General features: G+C 42.3%; 1 protein-coding gene across 1 annotated transcript in view; it reads right to left on the bottom strand.

The window, feature by feature from the left end:
* The window catches only part of LPCAT1 (lysophosphatidylcholine acyltransferase 1), a 67,927-nt gene extending 50,416 nt beyond the window's left edge, over positions 1-17,511 (bottom strand). The window contains 6 exon segments of the mRNA XM_081996553.1: positions 7,424-7,638; positions 9,139-9,281; positions 16,626-16,849; positions 16,852-16,894; positions 16,897-16,935; positions 16,937-17,511. Of these exon segments, the coding sequence (XP_081852679.1) occupies positions 7,424-7,638; positions 9,139-9,281; positions 16,626-16,849; positions 16,852-16,894; positions 16,897-16,935; positions 16,937-17,059 (787 nt within the window). The 5' untranslated portion in view covers positions 17,060-17,511.
* Positions 17,512-21,616: the final 4,105 nt, after the last annotated feature.

The raw sequence follows: 21,616 nt of genomic DNA, 5'->3' as shown, positions 1-21,616 counted from the left end.
TGTTTCAAATCAAGACATGAAGTGCTATTTAACATACAATAGAAGAAAGTATTTTAACAAACCATTTAAGTTATGCTTGACAGTTACAACTACATAGTAGATAAAGCTATACTGGCAGCATCTCCACTAGTCTACAAGGCATCAGAGAACACAAAAAACAAAATGGCAATGTGGCACTAAATACTGTTCTTCTAACATGTATTCATACACGCATTTTTGAGTAGGCAGTTAAATTTTCACCACTGTAGAAACTGCATCAGAGTGACAGATCTGCTGCAAGAGTAGACAATGCTGAACCTGAGGCTTTCACTTGGCCTCTCTCCCAAACACCACGAAATCCCATCATCTACATTCCTGTGATACTCTGAGATGGCAGCCTATACAGCCAGCACAACTGACTCTGCTTACATTTAACATGGAGGTAGGCTGTGTAATACAGGTAGAGTTGCAATGGCATATCCATTTACAGTATTTACTCCTTTATTTTTCCTACTATGGGAAAAAATACAGATTATTTTTCTAATAGCAGTTGCCTGCTTGTGCATTCTGTATTTAGGGCTTACGAAAATATGAAGGCTAAAGGTTGAAAAGCGCTATCTTGTGCTTAGTTTTTAAGAGTTGCCTTACTCAAATGAACATGCTCACAAAGTTCTGACCTCACACCTTTTCTAATGAAGTAATACCCAATATGAAAACTGCTCTTTTCTGGAGAGGAAAGAAGAAATCTGCAATGGGCTCAAAAGTCTTCTAATGGTTATGGGAAAAAAAAAACATTAAGGTTCCAGAATAAGATGGCTTCCTGTGTATATTGACAGAGAGGTCTTAAAAATGGGAAAAAACCTCAGATCTACACACAACAAATACACAAAGTTGTATCAATGCACAAAACTGAAGTCAACCAAAATTAGGATCTTTTCCACTTGAAGTTATATTCATAGAATCATAGAATGGTTTGGGTTGGAAGAGACCTTAAAGATCACCTAGTTCCAGGCCCCTTGCCACAGGCATGGACACCTTCCACTAGACCAGGTTGCTCAAAGCCCCATCCAACCTGGCCTTGAACACTTCCAGGGATGGAGCATCCACAACTTCTCTCAGCAGCCTGTTCCAGTGCCTCACCACTCTCGTAGCAAAGAATTTCTTCCTTCTAATCTAATTCTATTCTCTTTCATTTTAAAGCCATGACCCCTTGCCCTACCACTATATGCCCTTGTAAAAAGTCTCTCTCCAGTTTTACTTGTAAGCTCCCTTCAGCACTGGAAGGCTGCAATAAGGTCTCCTCGGAGCCTTCTCTTCTCCAGGCTGAACAACCCCAACTCTTTCAGCCTTTCTTCACAGGAGAGGTGCTCCAGCCCTCTGATCACTTTTGGGGCCCTCCTCTTGATCCTCTCCAATAGGTCCACATCTTTCCTGTGCTGAGGGCTCCAGTGCTGCAAGTAGTACTCCAGGTGGGGTCTCACCGGAGCAGAGCAGAGGGGAAGAATCACCTCCCTTGACCTGCTGGCCATGCTTCTTTTGATGCAGCCCAGGATATGGTTGTTTTTCTGAGCTGCGAGAGCACATTGCTGGGTAAGGTTGAGCTTCTCATGAACCAACACTCCCAAGTCCTTCTCCTCAGGGCTGCTCTCAGTCCATTCTCTGTCCAGAATGTGTTTGCGCTTGGGATTGCCCCAACCCATGTGCAGGACCTCGCGCTTGGCCTCGTTGAACTTCATGAGGTTCATACAGGTGTACCTCTCAAGTCTGTCAAGGTCCCTCTGGATGGCATCCCTTCCCTCCAGTGTGTCAACCATACCACACAGCTTTAGTGTTGTTGGCAAACTTGCTGAGGGCACACTCAACCCCACTCTCCATGTTGCCAACAAAGATGTTAAACTGCCGGTCCCATTACCAGAAATAGTGTTTTTACAGACAGAAGCGTTATCATAGTCACAGTACACTACATGAGATTTAAAAAGTTAGTGGTAGTATCTTATTAGAGCAACAATCATACACAGAAATACTTTTTTGACCCAAGCCTGAACCAAGCACTGAAGTTAAATATGTGTCAAGAACAACTTCTCAGCATTTGACTAAACGCTTAGCAGACGGACCACCTGACAGAACAGATACCAAGTATTCCTGGTATAGAGGTAGGGTTAACGGGAAAGTTCTTCTCCCTGTTTCCAAAGGGAAAGGCAGAAAACATGCACTCTGTAGGACAAGGACAGGTCAGTAGTGGGAAGTAAATAATCAGTGTTCTCTTCAACTTTAACAGAAGTAGTAAATTCCATGACATTTGGGTTGGTCTTTCAAAATGTGATTTATTTCCTTTAAGGACTTCTTGAGGGACAAAGACCATTTTCATAACACAAAGATTGCTGTGTGCTCTCGTACCTGCATTACCTGTATGAAGGCTTGGCTGTATGTTTTAGTTTGCTGCTGCCAGTCTAAAAAGTATTTTACAGCAGCAGTTGTGTTGGTTTGAAGGTTTCCTATATACTGTAGTTTGTAACTTCCATTAATGATATTAACTAGGATGGCTTAAAAAATGTGATGGTGGTTTAGGTATTCCAGCAGTGGTTTAAATGAGAAGTAACTGTTACTGAATTCATGGTAAAAAAAAAAAATAGTAATCCAACGAGTCCAGGATTCCAACCCAAACAATAAAGGCATACCTATAATACATAGGTGACAGTGAAACTATTTTACATCTCTCCAAGAAAGGTCCTGTGAGGACTGAAATACCGCGGGACCATTTGGGTGCCCACAGCCTGAAGGAAACACTGAATTTTGAAATGGAAGTTTTTAAAGGAGAGGATGAAACAGATAAGCTTGGCAATAACTTCAAGATGCTCCCCAGGACTGGGGAGCTCATTTGTATACTCAACGCAGGCTACAATGCCAACATACCATAGGATGGTGGCATTCAAGCTGGTGACCTTAACAGCGTTTAAGCTGCTGATTTACAGCATATAAGAGAAGAAATCTGTGACACCTTCACCTTACAAGCAGGTTTTTCTATAAGGGGTTTAAGGACTGTTTAAGGACTGTAACGAATCTCAGAAGTATTTAAATGTGAGATCCTCACTGAAGAACTATGGGTCTACCACGGTTCTCTTCCTTGTGTTATTTGGAAGGTATGGGGCAGAAAGCAATTGGGGTGGAGGACTGAAGGTTGCATAACAGAGCTCATGAGTAAGTAAAATGGCATCTTTTAAGTTCTGAGATGAAGACATACCCAGCTACCACAGCATAAATATTTCCCACTTAATTACTTATTTCTTGTCTTTTAGTTATGATGCTCAAGAAAGGCCTGTAAAGCCCTTTCAAAAGATGAGCTTGCACAACAACAACAAAAAAATCTTAAGTTTACTAGATGTGGAAAAACACGCCCACAATAGAATTGATGGCTTCACACACAGTGCAGTGTGCTTCTCCCTTCTTTAGCTCTTCTGTATTCTGCCAAGTACAAATGACCTCCTTCCCCTTTATAAACTTAAGCTAAGATATTCCCCCATTCATCTCACAGGTATCAACTTCCTCTCTTTTTCAGAGGGTGAGGTTACAGATGTTAAGAAGTTGCTTAAAATTTAAATTAGTTATCACCTTAAATTTAGGTTTTGAAAGTTCAGACCACAGATGTTTGAATCACAAAAGTTGTCCAACAAAATCCCCACCAAATCACATTTACTGACAAATCCCTTTTTCTTCTTATTGAACTATTTCTGTAGTAGCACTGACCACTTCAGCAATGAAAAAATAACTTCTATAATATATATACTTTTATATAACAACTTGCTTTACTAGAAAAAAATAAGGCAGTGAAGTGTAACTACCCAGAATTTAAGCAAAGAGCTTGTCCTGACTTGAACTGGGGTCCAGTAGAGAAAACAAGAAAGTTTAAGGACCTGTGCTGAGGAATGAACTGATCTAACTACTTCAGACAACTTAAGGTGCAACAGATCCATAGACATCATCTTCACTGGGCTGCATACATTACACTAAAGTGGTCCAGCAAACTTCACATCTCCAACCTACCAAAAGTCTGGAAAGCCATTACGCAGAAATACATGTCCTTCTTCAGCATAGTGGTGATGTGCTCCATCTGTTCTGGCATTCTTTTCTTACCAGACACGATTTTTTTTTTTTAATGATCGTTCATATCGCATTTATATTTGGACAAGCAGTTCCTCTACAGAGTTCGTTAACCGAGCGTGTGTGCTCAGTGGATAATCTTCTTCACTACTGACCACTAACTGAAGAGGTCATATTTGTTAATTTGTTCTTTCTTATTTTCCTCAAAAGAAGGAAGTTGTCTGAAGGAGTCACAAGACTTAAGTCTGCTTCTGAAATTGGACTTTGTGGTCCAGCAGAGCTGCCTTCAAGTTAGAAAGCAATAAAACACTCATACTAACACACTCGTGGAATATTTCCAATCCCAAAAACAACAGGCTTTTAATCACCTAGACTTAAAAGTGTTTTGATCAAACACTAAGTATTCCATGACTGGCAAACTAAGGGTACAATAATACAGGCAGCTGCTTCAGAAACCTATTAAAACCACCTTCGGAACCAATCTCAGTAACCAGTTAGCAATCAGATCTTTTTGTGCCTGCTAAAGCACCTGATCCCTCTGGTAAACAATGTACAATGTCCTGATAAACAATGTCATTACATCAGAAAGCCAACTGATTTATATGATATTTAGATATTCTGGATTAAGTTCTACTCTTCACTCAAAGCCCTCATCCTTTGAGATTGTCTTCAAATTTTCTCTACTGCTTAATTTTTTATATGCTGAAGTCTGCTCACAGAGTTAAATGAATGTACTTTATTTAAAACTTCCCAGAAGATTCTGAATGACTATTAACAAGACTCAGTTAAGAAATAGCAAAGTTAGGATTATCAATGGCTGGCTCCAAAACTTCACTGGAGATGGCATAAGTTTGCAAGATTTACAAAACTGAAGGACATAAAAAACGACTCTGACCTCGCTGGGATAAATTCTAGATGAATGTCTAGAGTGTTGACAATTCACCACACAACCCAAGAAAAACATTACCATCTTTTCACAGATAGCATAAGAGGAATACCAGTGGTCCTATAACATGAAATACATTTTTGTGTGTGTACGTAGAGAAGTGTAAATAACGTTGGAATTAAAATACCAGATCAAAGGAGGAGAGGACAGTCAGTAAGTACCATCTGCTTCACAGAAAACCTCTTTCAAGCGGTAAAAGAAAACAAAAAAATCACAACTTCACTCCACTGGAAAAAGTTTTCACTAAATTTTAAGGCAAACTAATCATCACAGTGATTACTTACCTCTCTGTTAAGATCCGTTTACTTTAATAGCACAAAATGCTTTAATTAATATTGCTAATATAAAAGTATTCCTCTAAAAAAAAAAAATTTGAACTCTGAATCCCAGTTACGATCTCTGCCATGCTTCATTTCCATGGCATTTTTCTGAACACTTCATAAGGGACTACATAATTTTTGTGGCTGCATGACAAAGTGAATGCAGCTATACAGGACAAAATACTCATTACTTGACTACACTGTACAGTCCAGTAATACTCCAACAAATCACTATATGTAGTTTTCTGTGTTTTCTGTTTTTCTGTAGCTGGTTTTGCTCACACATGAACAAAATCAAGTGAGTAATTTTTAAAATTTATTGCAGTAAGTCTAGACTTTCAACTGAATCCTTTAATAGTTACCTTAAAATTAAATTAGGTATACAGGAAATAGTTTTAACTACTCAATATGCATTATTTGTGCTATGTTCAGTGTAACTACAACCTCCATATCCCTACAGATTCTCCTTAGGCTTTCCCACTACTCCCCACTGAATCTATTACATGGGATAGTTAAGCAGCTATTACAGCATTCTGTCAAATGCCATTCTGACATTTCATCACCCTTCAGTAACACAACATAGCCTGGAGTTACCTCATCTAGTTTGGGTCCTCCAAACTGTCCAGCTGCAAGTAAAGGAGAGCTCCACATGGACTACTTTATTTTGCTGAGCTAGCAATTATTGAACAGTCAATTGAGTCAGCTGAGAAAGATCAGTCTGTCCCTGCTTCTATGGCTGGGCTGCTCCTAAAGCCTAAGCTGGCCTGGATACACTTACACTGTACAGGAGTGTCAACAAAACATCTCTCAACAATATCTTCTTTCAGTATTGGAGAAGGAAGTTAAATTTCTTTTTATTTTCACATTATGCTTGCTTGTATACATTTGATTTTAAAAACTCATGCCTACACCCTTTTTGTTCAGAGTATCTATTCATTTTTACATGTATTTTTCACTGCCACCAACTTTTACTAAACTCTAGTCGTCAGATATTCAGTGAAATTGAGATACAGCTACAGTTCTGGCATGAACTTTACCCAATACAGAGAGGCCTTTATACCAAGAGATTCCCTACATGAAGCTTCCAGATGTAACCACTCACCATTTGCGGCCATGTCTCAGCTTCTCATTTTGAAGACATCCTTAAAACCACATTGCCTAATGAAATTTTAATAGGATGTCGATACCAACAACCTGATTCCACTTAGTTGCGAAGGAACTCAAAGCTTTTGTTTAGACTTTTAATTTAAAGAGTCCCTACCCAAGGCCAAAGTAAAATCTTTTGTCCTTTTTATATTACCCTTAAAATTGACACAAGAAGTCACAGGAAGGTTCTTTGAACTTGGCTGGTCCCTAGACACAACATGGTGGGTTTCTCCAAAATGCTTCTACAGACTTTGGTTAGAAGTCTACAAGCCTAAAAGCTTACCCATTTTTTTGGCACAACTGCACCAAAAAAAAAATCACAGGTCTATCTCAAGCCTTTTGTGAGAATCTACATTGGTAATTCCAAAGATAGTATTCAAACACTACTGACTTGGGCATCTGCATTTCTTATGACTAAATCTGAGTGCACAACAATCTGAGCTCGCTCATCTCTCACACTCTGCCTGAAACAAACTTATTGATGCATGAAGGATTAGCAGCACTCCCTCAATGCAAGATACCATTCAGAGCAGACAACATTCCTAAAATGCATTTCTGGGACGGCACCCCAACTTGCACCAAGAAAGAAGTTTTGGTGGACTTTCTCTATAGCTTCACCCTTGTTTCTCTAGCCACATCCTAACTTGATTTTCTATTTGTCAGGTCTTAAAAAGTTGCAATTTCACTGCAAATTCAACCATGAGTTCTATAGCGTTGTTTTGACTCTGTACAATGATTCCACTTTGGAGAAAGGGAAATCCCACTCAGCTTTTTTCTATTGACATTCAAAGTATACCAGTAAAAAACCAAACAAACTCACCATATATTATAGCAAAATCTTTTTTGCGTTTCAGGCCTTCTCATATACAGACAGTGAAATTCCCAAGTAATAATTTTTAATTGTTCTTGAAAAATGAAGTATTTACCAACTTACTTCCCCAAACAGGAATATCTTTGCTTTCTGCTTTCATCACAATGGAGGCGAACGTCATAGTTACAGGAATGGCATCAAAGTAGGAAGAATGGGGAGCAACAGTTAATATAGCTGCTTCCGCCGGCAACGCGCGTCTGCCTTTTACATTTATCCAGTGGAATCCACCAGCAAGCCACATCATTCTCATGATTGCTTTCAGCAAAATATCCACTATCCTGTAAAGAGTTGAGAAAACAGTTATGCTGCCACAGGAATACATTAAAATAATGAAAAGAACAACATTACATAAAAATCTTTGTTAGCATGACAAAAGTACAGATAGGATACGCTGCTTAAGCGGAGCAGGAACACTGCATAGACCTCTTCTGTCTTTCTCAGCAGATTTAAGACCACTTTCAAGGTAAGATGCCATTCAATTTCATTTCATGCCTGAATATTAATGCTTTTTAATAACAATAAGATTGGCATTTATTTTATCACTAAATTAATTTTGATTCAGACTATGACTGTTGAGTTTCTTCTATACAATGCCTAATAAAGCTTTCTAGTAACACCAAAAAAGCTCTAATAAACTGAGTCCTGAAAAATGCTATTAGCACATTGCTAGAATGCAACAAACCTGATTCTTGGGTTCGAGTTTACCCAAACAAAACAGTGGAGAAGTGTAAGGCAGAGATTCTCAAACACAGGGATGCCTACAGAACACATCTGGGAGCTCTGGAAATACTTTATTTTCTTCCCTTTTCCCTATCTCTTCCTAAAGTTGTTTGGGTTTTTTTTGGGGGGGGGGAGTGGTGTTTGCTTGTTTTTTGAACTGACAGTCATTAAAAGAAAAACATTTACTTTGAACCAACAGAGTGTAAAAACCAATCACCACAAACTGTTACACTCACAGGGACTGGATGCCGGAGAGCAGGGCGACACTGAAAACTGGATGAAATGGGGAAGGGACAATCTAAAAAGCTTCAAAATAACTGTATGCAAGATTGAAGGCAGTCCATTATTCCTTTAGTCATTATACTGATATCATTCCAAATGAAATGTAAAGTGACATGCCTCTGGTTCTCAACCTCCTTCCCTCCTGTGATACAAAATACAACTAGCTTCCCTCATGCTAGTGCCAGCAAATTTTAGAGTTCTCTACAGAAGAGGCGATACACTTCTTTAGCAGTTTTCATGGATGGGTGAACACTATCTTACATTCTACCTTAATAAGCATACCAATATCAAAGAAAGCACAGACTTCCTAATAAGCGCCAAAGCATGGGGCAAACCCTCAGAGAATCAACAGAATTTTTGTCAATTCATCACAGGGTAGCAAACAATGGGGTGAAGCAGGTTAAAACAACAATTTCAAATATGAAATCTGGGCACATTCTGTAGTGTCAATCTTCATAACAAGAAGTTGGCATTACGAGAACAATTGAAATTGAAGGATGTCACAATGAAGCGTCACACTACATCCTCAATAAAGATAAGAGGCCAGACATGATCATTTTTTCACCCTGTAATTCTCGGGTCACCCGCTACATCAAAAAGTTGAGGTATTTTTAGTGTCCCATTTGAGGAAAGTGTTTAAATGATGATTTTTATATTTTTCTTTTGACAAGAAAAGCAGGTCTGTGGGACAGATATCAGGTACTTCCAATCTTCTTATTTCAAACTGCTGAACTAAATAATGATTCTTTCATTATTTCACCACATCAGTGACTCACTTTCGCCACCAGGAGAGGGGCTTTTCAAGCTCTTGCTCATCAGATCCCATGGAAGCAATGAATGCAAAAGGCCAGGCCAGCAACATCATAAAAGCAGCAAAAAAGAGTCGGATAGGAAACAGAGTCAAGGTCATGAAGGCAATCTGCAAAATCCAAAACAAATGCATTATTCTAACACAATCTCAGACTGAAAAAGTCAGTGATTCCTAAAAATTGATCTGAAGTCCTAACTTTAAAATATCTAATGTTAAAACCAGCAGAATACACTTCAATTCCAAACAAATAACTGTGGTGTATGTGTAACAATTTTGTATTCACCAATCTCAATTGTAGCTGAAACACAGCACATTCTTTACAGCAAAAGCAGTCTTAGCTTTCCACATTTCTTCAGACCCTGCATTTGTCAATGAATACATCCGCATGCTCTTCTCCTCTTCTGCAGCCTCACATTAAGTAAACACTTAGCATGGGTGTGTTGTAAATCTTACTGCGCTACAGAGAAGCCAGTCCATCACAGCAGTTCCCAGCCAGTGATACGCACTTCAGCAGGGTGCATTCACACAGCAATACAGGCCCCAGCCTGGAAGCTCCTCCAGGACTGGGAAGGCACCAGTTCCTCTGTAGTATGTTCTTGGAACCAGAAGCTGTGGGGAAACCACAGTGGGGAACACTGTGCAGAGATACTTCTGCACAAACGTCCAGACGCACATATGAGTCTATGTTCCAGGCCTGTGCTAACAGACACAGCCCCCTAGAAAGCAGACATTTTGAAGAAGTTACCATCCCCTGGGAAGCCAGGGTGAACCTAGTTGCTTCTGCACCTCCTCCCAGCACTCCAGTTCTCGGAGAGCCTATTCCCAGCCAGCCAGCCCTCCTGCCTTCAACTTTGGTGAAAACGTGATACATTGGAAGTTCTCCCACAGGCTTTTGAAGAACTCTGCCAAAAGCACGGCCTTTCCTGAGCTGTTTGGAGTTTTACCCCAACTGTCCCCCAGAAAACGCAGCTTAGCAGCTATCTGTGCAATGATCCACTTGCTCCAAGAAACAGTTCCAGAAGACAAGACTCCCATCTTTCTCCCTCAAAGGACAGGAAGAAAGGAAAAAAAAAAAAAGCCCTTACAATGGAGAAGGGTACAGCTTCAGATGAATGGCTAAGGGAGAGAGAGGGAACTGAAAACTCTAAGAAGCCGACTGGGGTAGCACCAATGCTCCTCAAGCTGTACAGTGCAGGCTAACAGAAGATGAAGACACTATGAACTAGAAAGGCCATGTAAAGAAAGAGAATTCAAAAGGAAGTATGCTACGTATTCACAGGTGCAACAGATGAGGCAGAAAAGCACTTTTCAGCATCACAATGGCTGGGCAAGGATGAGTAATGAGGCACAAGGTGCTGTCTCATGTTGTGCTTAATCTGATGCATCTCCAGGCTGCTGTGGAAAGCATTATTCATATTATTCTCCTCTTCCCTGATGCAGATCTAGTCATCATGCAGCTCCGTTTTCCATTGATCAGTTCCTGCTTCCTCTCACTTCCCAAAACAGCTCAATAACCAACTCACCCTGTAGCTGCACAAATCTGTAGATCTAGGGTAGAAGCAGGGAACACACAGCAGTTTCAAACCCTAAGCTATCAGCCCACTGCAATGTCAGATTTTACAGTGATGGTTCAGACTGGCACCATGATCTCAGAACAACCATGGTCTCACTCCCCAACACAGGATTCCCATCCCTGGGTGGACTGCTTCAGTTTCCAGAATCAGAAGAAAAAGGAATTTTCTTCTTAGATAGGCTAGTCTCCCAGATGAACAAGTTCAACTTCCTACACTGGCAACGGTCAGATAGCCGAGCACCAAAGTCATACCAAATCAAGCAACTCTGTGCCCATAGACAAGACCACCATGTCTGGCATCAAATAGGGAAGCATTCACCTGCGAAGTGGAGAAGGGAGAGCAGCTGCCTTCTAGGCTTGAAAGATGAGGAAGCCCAGCTGTCAAGAAAAAAAGGGAAACAAAACACAGTCCTCTAGGTTTCGTGCCTTCTCCCTCCCACTCCTCAACGTCTCCTCCTATACCAGGACAAAGCTGAATGGCAGATGACTGGTGCCAAGCTATTCAGTCCTTTGCGTCTGTGTAGAATTCCCTTGTATCAAGATCACTTAGAGACACATCACAGAATGGAAGCAGTAGTTGCATCTGTAAGGATGTGAAAGATAGTATAAATGTGTAGAAAAGGCCTCTTGGTGTTCCGTGTCCAGAGACAACAGTAGTGGAAATAGCAAGCAAGAAGCAGTTCCAAGTACACGGATGTACAGGGTCTGGCTGTGACACTAGCCTCTTTTAGCAGGTGGTAGTGCAGTGCCTGTCCACACAAGAAATTTGGTAGGAGAGAGAAGTATTTTTTACCTCTGAAGAAGGTTAGGAATCAACAAAGATACTAACATTTTAAAAGTAGCTCTGTCTACCTCTACATTCAGACATCCTCCTAGGTAAGAAAGCTTCTATCCTGTAAAACCTACGTACAGTAGTAGTGTCAGTGAAAACAGGAGAAGATCCCGTTATACTGGCCGCTGTCAGAGATCAGAACATAGGAGACATGCACTCCTGGGCTAACCTTGTATGGACATCTTATTTTGGTGATCGTTATTTCTACATATTTACGACATTCATACAGACATGTCTTCTATTAAAATTACAAATTCTATCTGGTAATAAGTCATATAACACCTGTGTTTTGAGATACATTTAGAAAACCCTAGAGGTCCATCCGGAGCTGTACCGTGGGAGGTTCAGCTCATGACTGATTTTCTCCAGAGGGGGTTGACTACAGCTCATTTAACATTTGCTGGTCTACAGGATCCTACATAGTTTTTCAGAAGTTAAGTGTATGCTGTGAAAGACCCATGGACTGCAGGAAGGGAGAGGATGGTCTTACAGCTTGTAACAGAAGGCTGCCCTGGGAAACTGTATTCTACTCATCCGTCAGAAGGGCTTCAATCTGATGTAAGGCAAGTCACTTAAACTAAATAGGTATCGTACGTTCCCCTCATTTATTAGAGACCTCACATTCAGATTTGAGTACGAACTTACAATGAAGGTATAAAATATGAACTTAAGTCCTTTTTAAGTTCTCTAAAACATCAGGTCCTACATATCTAAGCACTGAGCAAGAGAATCAGAGTACCCTTGTTTCTCCTTCTGTATGTCTCCGTTTCCTATCTTGAAAGTCAGTATCATACCTCTCATGCACAGAGAAGCTGAAAAAAATGCGTCTTGGAAATTAGCGATACAGTGAGAAACATGATTAAAAAACAGTTTATCCACAATAAAATTTCCATGACTAATTGCAAAGTAACAGTCACATAGTGAACAAAGAAAATGGAATCATGAACAGTTGCACATTTAACACGGTTGAAGTTTTGCTTTTTCTTTTAATCATATCAGATAGAGAGTACATCTTGCCCCACACTTGCATTGCTTCACTATTATCATCCCTATAGCCTCCATTCACCAAAGATGGTACTGAAAGTGCTAGGAATTCACCCCTCAACAATTATCTTACTACCTCCTTTCCCACTCTGCAAATTCCCTAATTGACACAATCATGGAAATAAACACAGGAGTAGAAACTTTCATGTGCAACTAAGCCAATCTAATAGATGATTGCTGCTGAAGAGGGTGGTCCTGTTTACTCTCTCCTCAATTCTTCCCTTGAGTCAGCTCTAGCACTTATCTGAGCTTGCAATGAGCCAATGCAGCTCATTAGAGCGAAGAAAAGCAATTCCAGCAAAACAAAACAATCAGAATACAGAAAAATAGAATAATCTGCTGGTTTAATGAGCCAAATCAGCTCACCAAGGCACCAAAGGAACACCAGCATTGGTGCAATAGATGGGCCAGAAACATTGGAAGAAAGAAAAATGGCATCATACCATGTCTTTAAGTGCATCCTGGTTTCAGCTGGAATAGAGGTAATTTTCTTCCTGATAGCTGGTACAGTGCTGTGGTTTGGATTTAGGATGAGAATAATGTTGATAACACACTGATGTTTTAGTTGTTGCTAAGCAGTGTTTACACGAGGTCAAGGACTTTTCAGCTTTTCATACTGCTCTGCCAGCAAGGAGGCTGGGGGGTGCACAGGAAGCTGGGAGGGGGCACAGCCAGGACAGCTGACCCCAGCTGGCCAAGGGAATACCATACAACATCACACTCACTATATATACTAGGGGGAAAGCTGGCTGGGGGCTGCTGCTTGGGAACTGGCTGAGCATCACTTGGTGAATGGTGAGCGGTGAGCAATCGCACTGTAGGTCACTGGCTTCGTATATTCTTTTATCATTATTATTTCTCCCTTCCTTTTCTGTACTATCTAAATGGTCTTTATCTCACTCCACAAATTTTACTCTCCCCCCCCCCCCCCCCCAATTCTCTCCCCCATCCTACTGGGGGCAGGGAGAGTGAGTGAACAGCTGTGTGGTGGTTAGCTGCCTGCCAGGTTAAACCACAAAAAAACTGTCACAGAAACAAAGCTACAAACACTTTGTGACAGCTCTAGTAATGCTTCTACCTGTTCTGCAAGGGTAACTAGAATCACGAGCTTTGACTTGTGATAGGTGTCCAGAGGATGTCGGGATGAACAAAATTTACAGTTAATGAAATCATGTCTCTTTCTTCCAGAAAGGATCTTTTTATTATAGCACTGAGATAAAACAGGTAGCTTCAAGAATGACCCCCACTGTCACCCTCAGATCAGAGTGAAATAACCATCATTTCTACTGGAAGCATGAGACTCAGTTCTCAAATAGCCTTACTGCTTTTACACTCCTGTTATCTCCCAGTTTTCATAAAGGCAATAAAAGATGATGTGAACAACTCCTTGGCACTCAAAGGGATTTCTTTTTGCTGCTGTTCTTCCTCTTTGCAGTTGTTTTGTTGTCTTTTTTTTTCTTCACTCCCACATTCTCAGACTGAAATGTTTTAAAATGCATTTACTTTGAGTTGTATTAACGAGCAAAAAAAGCTAATCTAACCTCTTGCAGAGTGCAGGATGAGGGAGGGGTGAGGTGGTAGTGAAGATAATGGGGCTATCTGACAGACCGTCAGACAAAGCAGTCTTGTCTCCCAGTCCCTTGTGCTCATCAACTTCTTCACGCACCTCCAGTCCCCACACATTCCTAACCTTCCTCAATAGCCTTTGCAATCCCAGAACTCACCCCTGTTAGATTCACAGGGCAGACAGAAAAGCCTGTGACACAGTATGTGCCTACGGCTGAACAGGACATGAGTTCAGCTCTAATATTTCATATCAAACCCATGGTAACAGGCCAGGGGTGTATGGAAGAGAATGCACACTGCTGCAACTCACTGTAAAGCAGCCTCCCCATTCAAGAAGCTGCCTGGGAGAGCAGCATTTGTCACAAGTGGAACAGTTCCACAGCTCTTCTTTAACAGTCTCTATCTCAAGCACAACTCTTAATCAGCGAAGAGGTTAGGAGAGCATGAGTAAGGCAAAGAAGAAAATCTATCACAGTTCTGTATCTCTGCTTGCGTACTCATTCCTCACATGAAACTGCAGAAATAAGGTGTTGAGCAAGGCTGGGTTAAAGAACTCTCTGCCACTGTACATCAATAAGAGACTGTTCACTTCAAAAGCAAGACCGAGCCACACTCTTTGGTGAGGCTATTCCTTTGGTCTGCACACTGTAAAAAACTACAGAGCTTTGAACACATCTTACAGTTTTCATTGAAAGTAACAAATCCTTGAAACCCTGTGGCAAAGCTCGTATCTCATACAGAGGTACAGGGCAGCCCACACAGAAGGCAGGTACGTTCTACAACCAATCACTTTGCTGGTGAAACAGCTAAAAGTCTGCTAGGACTAACAAAAGATCAGCAATGCCAGTAACTCATATGAGACTCAATACTGCAAAAACTGTGAAACTGGTACTCAGGCCTCCCAACAGTATTTTTAAAATTGCTTATCAATAACCAAGTAGAAAGTGACATTAAAAAGATACATTAACACTGCAAAATAAAACGTTGTTATTGTTATAATTAGATACAATCTTAGTCCTTATGAACACATGCCATCTTTGCTTCTCTCTACTCTCTAAAAGACTTCTACCTCATTAATTACACAGAAAACATGACTTAAGGAATGAAGTAAGGTTACATGGAAAATAAGTCATTACAACTATGTGATTTATTGACGAAGCTCTGAGTATAAACTGAGGCAAATGACACAAAACTTTTCTCCTTTTTCCCATTCAAACAACAATTTATCAGTAACCGCTGAATTCAGCATTTAACTATCATCCTGGGAAACTTGATTAAAAAAAGCAAAAACCTTTTCCACTGGAGTTTACTATGAACTTCTTGGCTGCCAGATACTTAACATGAAGCGCATTCCAATGTTTTGTAAATCAGGCCATACATGTCTTGTGTTAAGTATCTGGATAGCAACAGGGTAACGCAACAATGAACTTTATTTGGAATGTAAATTAAATTAACGTTGCGTTTAAAGCATTTTGATACGAGAGGTTCAATATTAGTGGACCTTAATCTTCATGTTGATAGGTACTGTAGGCTGTTAGGCCCCCAAAACAACAGATTTAAGGAAGTGAAGTATCACAACAATGAAAGTAGTAAGAAATGACCAATCACTTATTAGGTGTGCCTTTGACTGTATTTCTTCATCCAGCAAGTGACCCAGATCTTACCAAAAGCCTAAGACGTGGGCCATGCACTCTGCATATCCAACCACCTACTCCTCACTGTGTGAGGTGAGCGAGGCAGTGGCATGAAGAAGAAAAAAAAAAAAAAAAAATGAAAAAGCCATGCAACTGCAAATTTGCATTTTAATACCAGTTCTTGTCATCTCACGCTACCTGTACAATGGGTAAATTATGCCGCAGGGATTATTTACCCAGGGGCCAAACTTCAGATGCACGGGATGCCTCGGCCCAGGCATCCAGTCCTAAACTGGACGCTGGAAAAGAGTGCCTCCACAGGACTGTTCCCCTGGCCCCCATTTTAAACAAAAACCACACCACAAAACCATTAAAAAAAAGAAAACACACAAAAAACAGAAACCAGTTTTTTAGTTTTTTTTTAAAGAAAGGGGTGACGGGGCGCTTCAAGAACACGACCTCCGAGCAGCGGGCGCTACAGCGGCCGTTGGCCGCTCGCGCCCCCGTCGACCCCTCGCTCCACGGCCGCCCTCAGCCCCCCGCCCGCACCGGGCACTGCACCGCGCCACCCCCGCCCGCCCGCCGCAGCCCTCGCAAGCCCGCCTCGCGCGCACACACACGCACGGGTTTCCCCCGGTCCCGCCGCCCCCGGCGGCTCACAAAGCGCCGGCGGCAGGGTGCCCCCGCCCGCCGCAAGCCGCGGCCCGCCAGCCGGTGCGCCGCGGGGGGACGCGCGGAAGGAGGCGGCGAAGCGGCGGGAAACGAGGCGAAGTGGGGGGAGGCCGGGCCCCGCGCGCCCGTACCTTGGCTTTCTCCAAGGGGCTGAGGCGCAGCTGGTGCACGAAGGGGCTCCGCGGCGGCGGCCCGCGCTCCCGGCTGCCGGCCACGCAGCATCCCTGGCCGCGACTGCTCAACTTCATGGCGGAGCAGGACCACGCGCGGCCCAGCACAGGAGAGGGCGCGGACGTTGCGCGGCGACCGCTAGTCCCCGAGTAGCGGCGGCGAGGGCGACGAGCGGGCACCGGCGGCCAGCTCGCTCGCCACTAGACGCCGGCCCCCGCCCTCCTGGGGGCCCGCGCATGCGCCCTGCGCGCCGGCTACAGCGGCTCGGCTGGGCGCCGGTTTCCGCGTCGGAGGGGGGGAGGACGTGGGGGGGGTGGGCGCGCGCGCCGCCGACCGCCGCGCGCGCACTCACACGCCCACCCACCCATCCTTCCGACCGTTCCCCTCGGGGCATGCTGGGAGAGCGGCCCCGCCCCCCGCGGCGGCCCCCTCCCGCCGGCGGCAGGGGCGCCGCCCGGCCGCTCTGGCGGGGGGGCCGCCCGGGTTCCGCGGCCGCGCTACCGCCCCGGTACGAACGGGGCCGGGGACGGTGTCGCGGGCGGCGGGGGGGGGGAGCTCCAGCGTCCAGGGCGGCGGCGGCGGCGGCGACCCGCGGCCGCTCAGGTGCGCCCCGGGGCCGAGGCTGGCACCTCGCTCGGGCCCCAGAGCGGAGCTGCTGCTGGGCGTGGGACAGTTGAGGGAAATTAAAAAAAAAAAAAAACGTGAAAAACAAAAGGGTTGAGGGGAATCTCTCAGAGGTGGGGATGGTTCTTAGGTGCGCTGGCGTCGGTAGCGCTGACTGAACACCTCTGCCCTACCTGGAAGAGCCCAGATGTGGTACTCGCATCATGTGGCGAGGTGCTTGTCAAGTCTGTGGGGAATCTTCTGTTCCAGGCACACCTAAACTTTTTTTAATGAAGAGTGTAGCTAATTTGCACCCTGGGATCTTGACACAGTTGGCTAAGGAAGTATCTTAGTTTAGGTTTTCATAAATCTTTAAATGGAAAGGAAGTTCTTGAGAAAGAAAAAAAAGCACCCGTGTTCTGCCCGTTTTCAAAAGATCAAGCACAATGACCTGTATGGTTCTTGACTCTTTTAACATCAACCACAGGCAAAACAGTAGAAAAGTAAGATGTTCAGTAAGGAAATACGATAAGTATTTCTTACATTTCTTAATACGATAAGGAAGTTCGATAAGTAAGATATCTTTAGTATCAATCATCTCACAGGTCTTGCAAAACAATTCCAATAGCCTTATTCAGTGAGATTTAAAGGTAAATTGATAAAAGTAGTTGCAGAAACATAATGACTCTACAGTTCCTCATCATTAGGCTTAAAACTGCAAAATGGTCTCCGAGTCCTATGGTTAATACCGTATATACTTCTAATGGCTAACGCTATTAAATGGTTAATATGTTAAACATAAATAGTTTTTGACTTTTGAAACATCAGAAACATTTTCAGAGGTTAATCTTCATGATGTTGGGGTTTGCAACGTTCTGCAGACACAGCATCTTTCAAGATGTTTAGCAAAGATCCAAAATAAATTCACTGTTAATAAAATTCATGGATGTGCTAAATGGTAACCTGGTAAACTACAGTGAGAGCAACTGCAATGTCATCTGGACTGCTTAGGAAAATTAACACTTTCAAACAAGCTTTTACAGCCAAATGTGTATGTATTTTCCAAGAACATAAGCCATGCCTCTGGAACGAGAGCTATTGTCTTGGAAAACATTGTCTAAGAACAGTTCCAGGCAAACTAGTACAGATGAGGTCCCAGTGCGATGTGTCCTGCAAGACTGTTGGATGTACTAAGAGGATTAGCGTACAGGAAATAAATTGCTGTGTCTATTAATGAGGCTGATACTAGAACAAGGTATGTAGCTCTGACATTAAAGATCAGATAGTGCAGAAAAGACCTGCCAAAATATTACAGGAGTGGAGGAAATCTCTTACAACAATACATTTAAAAAGCTACATCAATTTAATTTGTCAAAAAGATATGCAAGAGTTGGCTTTACTGCAGTGTTCAAATACTTTCACAAGAGAAAAGTATCGCATGCTAAAGTTTTATAAAATGGTAGGAAAAATGTGTAAGAAGAATCAGTGGTAGGGCGCTGAGGTAACCTATGGCAAATCTAAGGGCTTTAATCCTAAATAAGCTCCTTGGTTCAGTTTGGGACTAGTGGTACGACTTACCGGCCCGTGGTCAGAGTATGTGATCCAATGATCCCTTTTAACCTTAAATTCTGTAAATTGTTTTAGCTGCATTCCAAACGATTTGGCTGCCCTCTCCATTGCTCCCTCTCCTGTGACTTCAAGCCAGTGATGAGTTCAACCATACAGGGCTTATTTCACTAAGAAACGACAGATTTCTGGAAGAATGAAGCAGAGACTCCCTCTAACAGGGCCTGCACACCACGTGCCCAGGGAAGGGTTCATGGCAACTCCCCACAGGGATCTGCCCGGCTTGCCAGCTGGTCAAAGTCATCCTGTCAGGTCAGCAGGCAGGAGGTGGTGGCCACCAGCTACACAGCATGCAGCCCGTCGGAGGGCTCCAGCGCGTGCACTCGTTTGGTAGGCATAGGACAGAAGGTGCGATGAGGGTGTTGGAACAGGTTCAGCTGTGAGATGCAAGCAGACTTCTTTAGTTCTCTAGTTGTATTTTATTAGTTTTCTAAAGCCAGCTTCCAAAAATGATCTAATACTACTATTAATCACATCAGAGTTTTTGGTATTTCATAGAATCATAGAATCATTAAGGTTGGAAAAGACCTTTAAGATCATCAAGTCCAACCATCAACACGACACCACCATGCCCACTAAACCATGTCCCCAAGTGCCACGTCTACGCATTTTTTGAACACCTCCAGTGTAGCATCTTCCACAATTCTAAATTCTAGTGGAGTATTAGACATCTGCCTGTTCCTTTAGCACGTAAACTTTCACTATTAGAGCACCTGTTCTGTATTACCGAGTGCACAAGCAGTATTCTAACTTTTTATTACTGCTTTCATGGTTTTAGTCTATTAGTTTCTAATTACCACGTCTGTACCACCTGAAGGAGTTTGAGGAGACTTTGTAGTTTTATAGAACTCATTTGTCTGGTAGAAATAATGTTCCATGAGCTGTAATTTGATGACCATCTTCTGGTTTGTTTTAGAGTCTATAATGAACATACACGAACTATTAGGAGGTTAACAGGTGCTTCCCTGGATTTTGGTTCTTATTTGTTTTCTTTGGAGTTCTGCTGTGATCAGTATAACTTGAGTAAGTTAAAATGTCCGGCCTAGCTTTCTTAAATTTGCAGGAATGTGTTTCCCCATCTCTGTAGTCCCTTTAGCCTGGAATTGTAAAAAGATGGGTCTAAGCCCTGTTCCTTGTGAAAGAAAATTCACCTGGTGAAGGAGCTGAGCAGGAGCCCTGGAATAGGGGCAATCCCATGGCAGGGCTTGGATGGGAAAGGCAGGCTGGGAGACTGCGAGCAAACCAGTTTGGCGTGTGGTAAACGGGGGTTGAAGGGACACCGGCACACGTGGCAGGACAGAAGAATAAGCCATGCTTATACCACACTACTCCTTTCTGTGCAGTCAATTGGGAAGTTTATTTGGATCCTTTCAGAGGCACATGATGAGACTTGCTCCTGGGAGTAAGACTGTGCAAGCGTGCATAAAAAAGGGGCAGTATTTTATACTTGTAATATGTAGCATAATATACATATTTAAAAACAAGTATCCTGGGGTTTTTGTGAATTAATTTTGAGATTTAATAAAGTACAAGTCTAGTATTGGGGTTTGATTGCTGCTTTTTTGTGCAAATCACAAACTATGATGTTGCTGACAAGGCTGGCATATGTTACATAGCTCATTTAATAAGGACTTACAAGGACATAAAAAGAGGTGACGAATTTATTGCAGGTTTTATGGAATGTACCTTGCTTCACAAGAGGACAAAACGTGATACATTATGTTGGATGTAAGTGTATTATGATACAATTGGAAAAGGAAATGTTGAAGCTGACTATCATGAGAATAAATTGCAGTAACCTCTCAAATAATCTCCTCAGGGAAACTGTGGAACCTGAAACCATTAAAATGAGACAGCACAAACATATGAGTGCCATTCTACCCTGGTGCGCAAAAGCTCTAATTGGTCCTTTCTGTCATTCATTTATATGATTTATAGGGAGCTGTACAAATAAGAAGACTCACGTATAAAAAGCATACAAATATTAATTATGAAATATGCGTCTGTGTGCCTTGAAGTAGGAAAAGGAGTATTCAATATTTAACAACTAAACTGAAGTGGTTTTCTCTAAAATAAATCAAATAAATGTTCATAAAAAGCAAATATGTGTTGACCACAGCACTGAACTTTATTTAAAAAAAAAAAATTCTTGCCTAGGAAAAGTCCTTGCTTTGATTTTTATGATGGTCCTTGACCTCGATGGCCATTTGGTGGAATCAGCTGATACCTTTTCAAGTACAATTGAGGTACGCCTCCACCCTTAAAACAACTTTTCTACAGTTGATTTCACATGTTCCATAGGGTTGGTTTTTTTTCTGTTTTGGGGTGTTTGTTTTCCTTTCTTATTTTTTGCCTCATGACTCCCATTGCAAATCTATTCAGTATTTAAACCAGGAAAGGTTTTAAAAACACTTGGAAAAATTTTATTCTGTGAAGAGAAAAATCAAATAAGTTCATGTTGAATGAAAATGTGCTCAGGTTTTTATTCTGACGTGAGGAAATGCAGAATCCATCTGACATTCTTGAATCAGGAGAGGAATGGCTGGAGTTACTGGCAGGTCTGTGGGAAGAACAGCGGTTTCTTGTTTTGATAGTGCTGTATTATCTTGGATGTGTCAGCCTGAATAAGAGGCCCTGTGACAAAAAAAAAAGGATGAGACCTCCTTCATTCAGGAATTATTAGGAAACAACATTCAGGGATTTCAAATTATTGTTCCCTTAA

Source organism: Phaethon aethereus (assembly GCF_964289735.1).
Source record: "Phaethon aethereus genome assembly, chromosome: 2".
Lineage (NCBI taxonomy): Eukaryota > Metazoa > Chordata > Aves > Phaethontiformes > Phaethontidae > Phaethon > Phaethon aethereus.
Note: the sequence above shows the minus strand (reverse complement) of the source record. Positions and strands in the feature narration are given on the sequence as shown.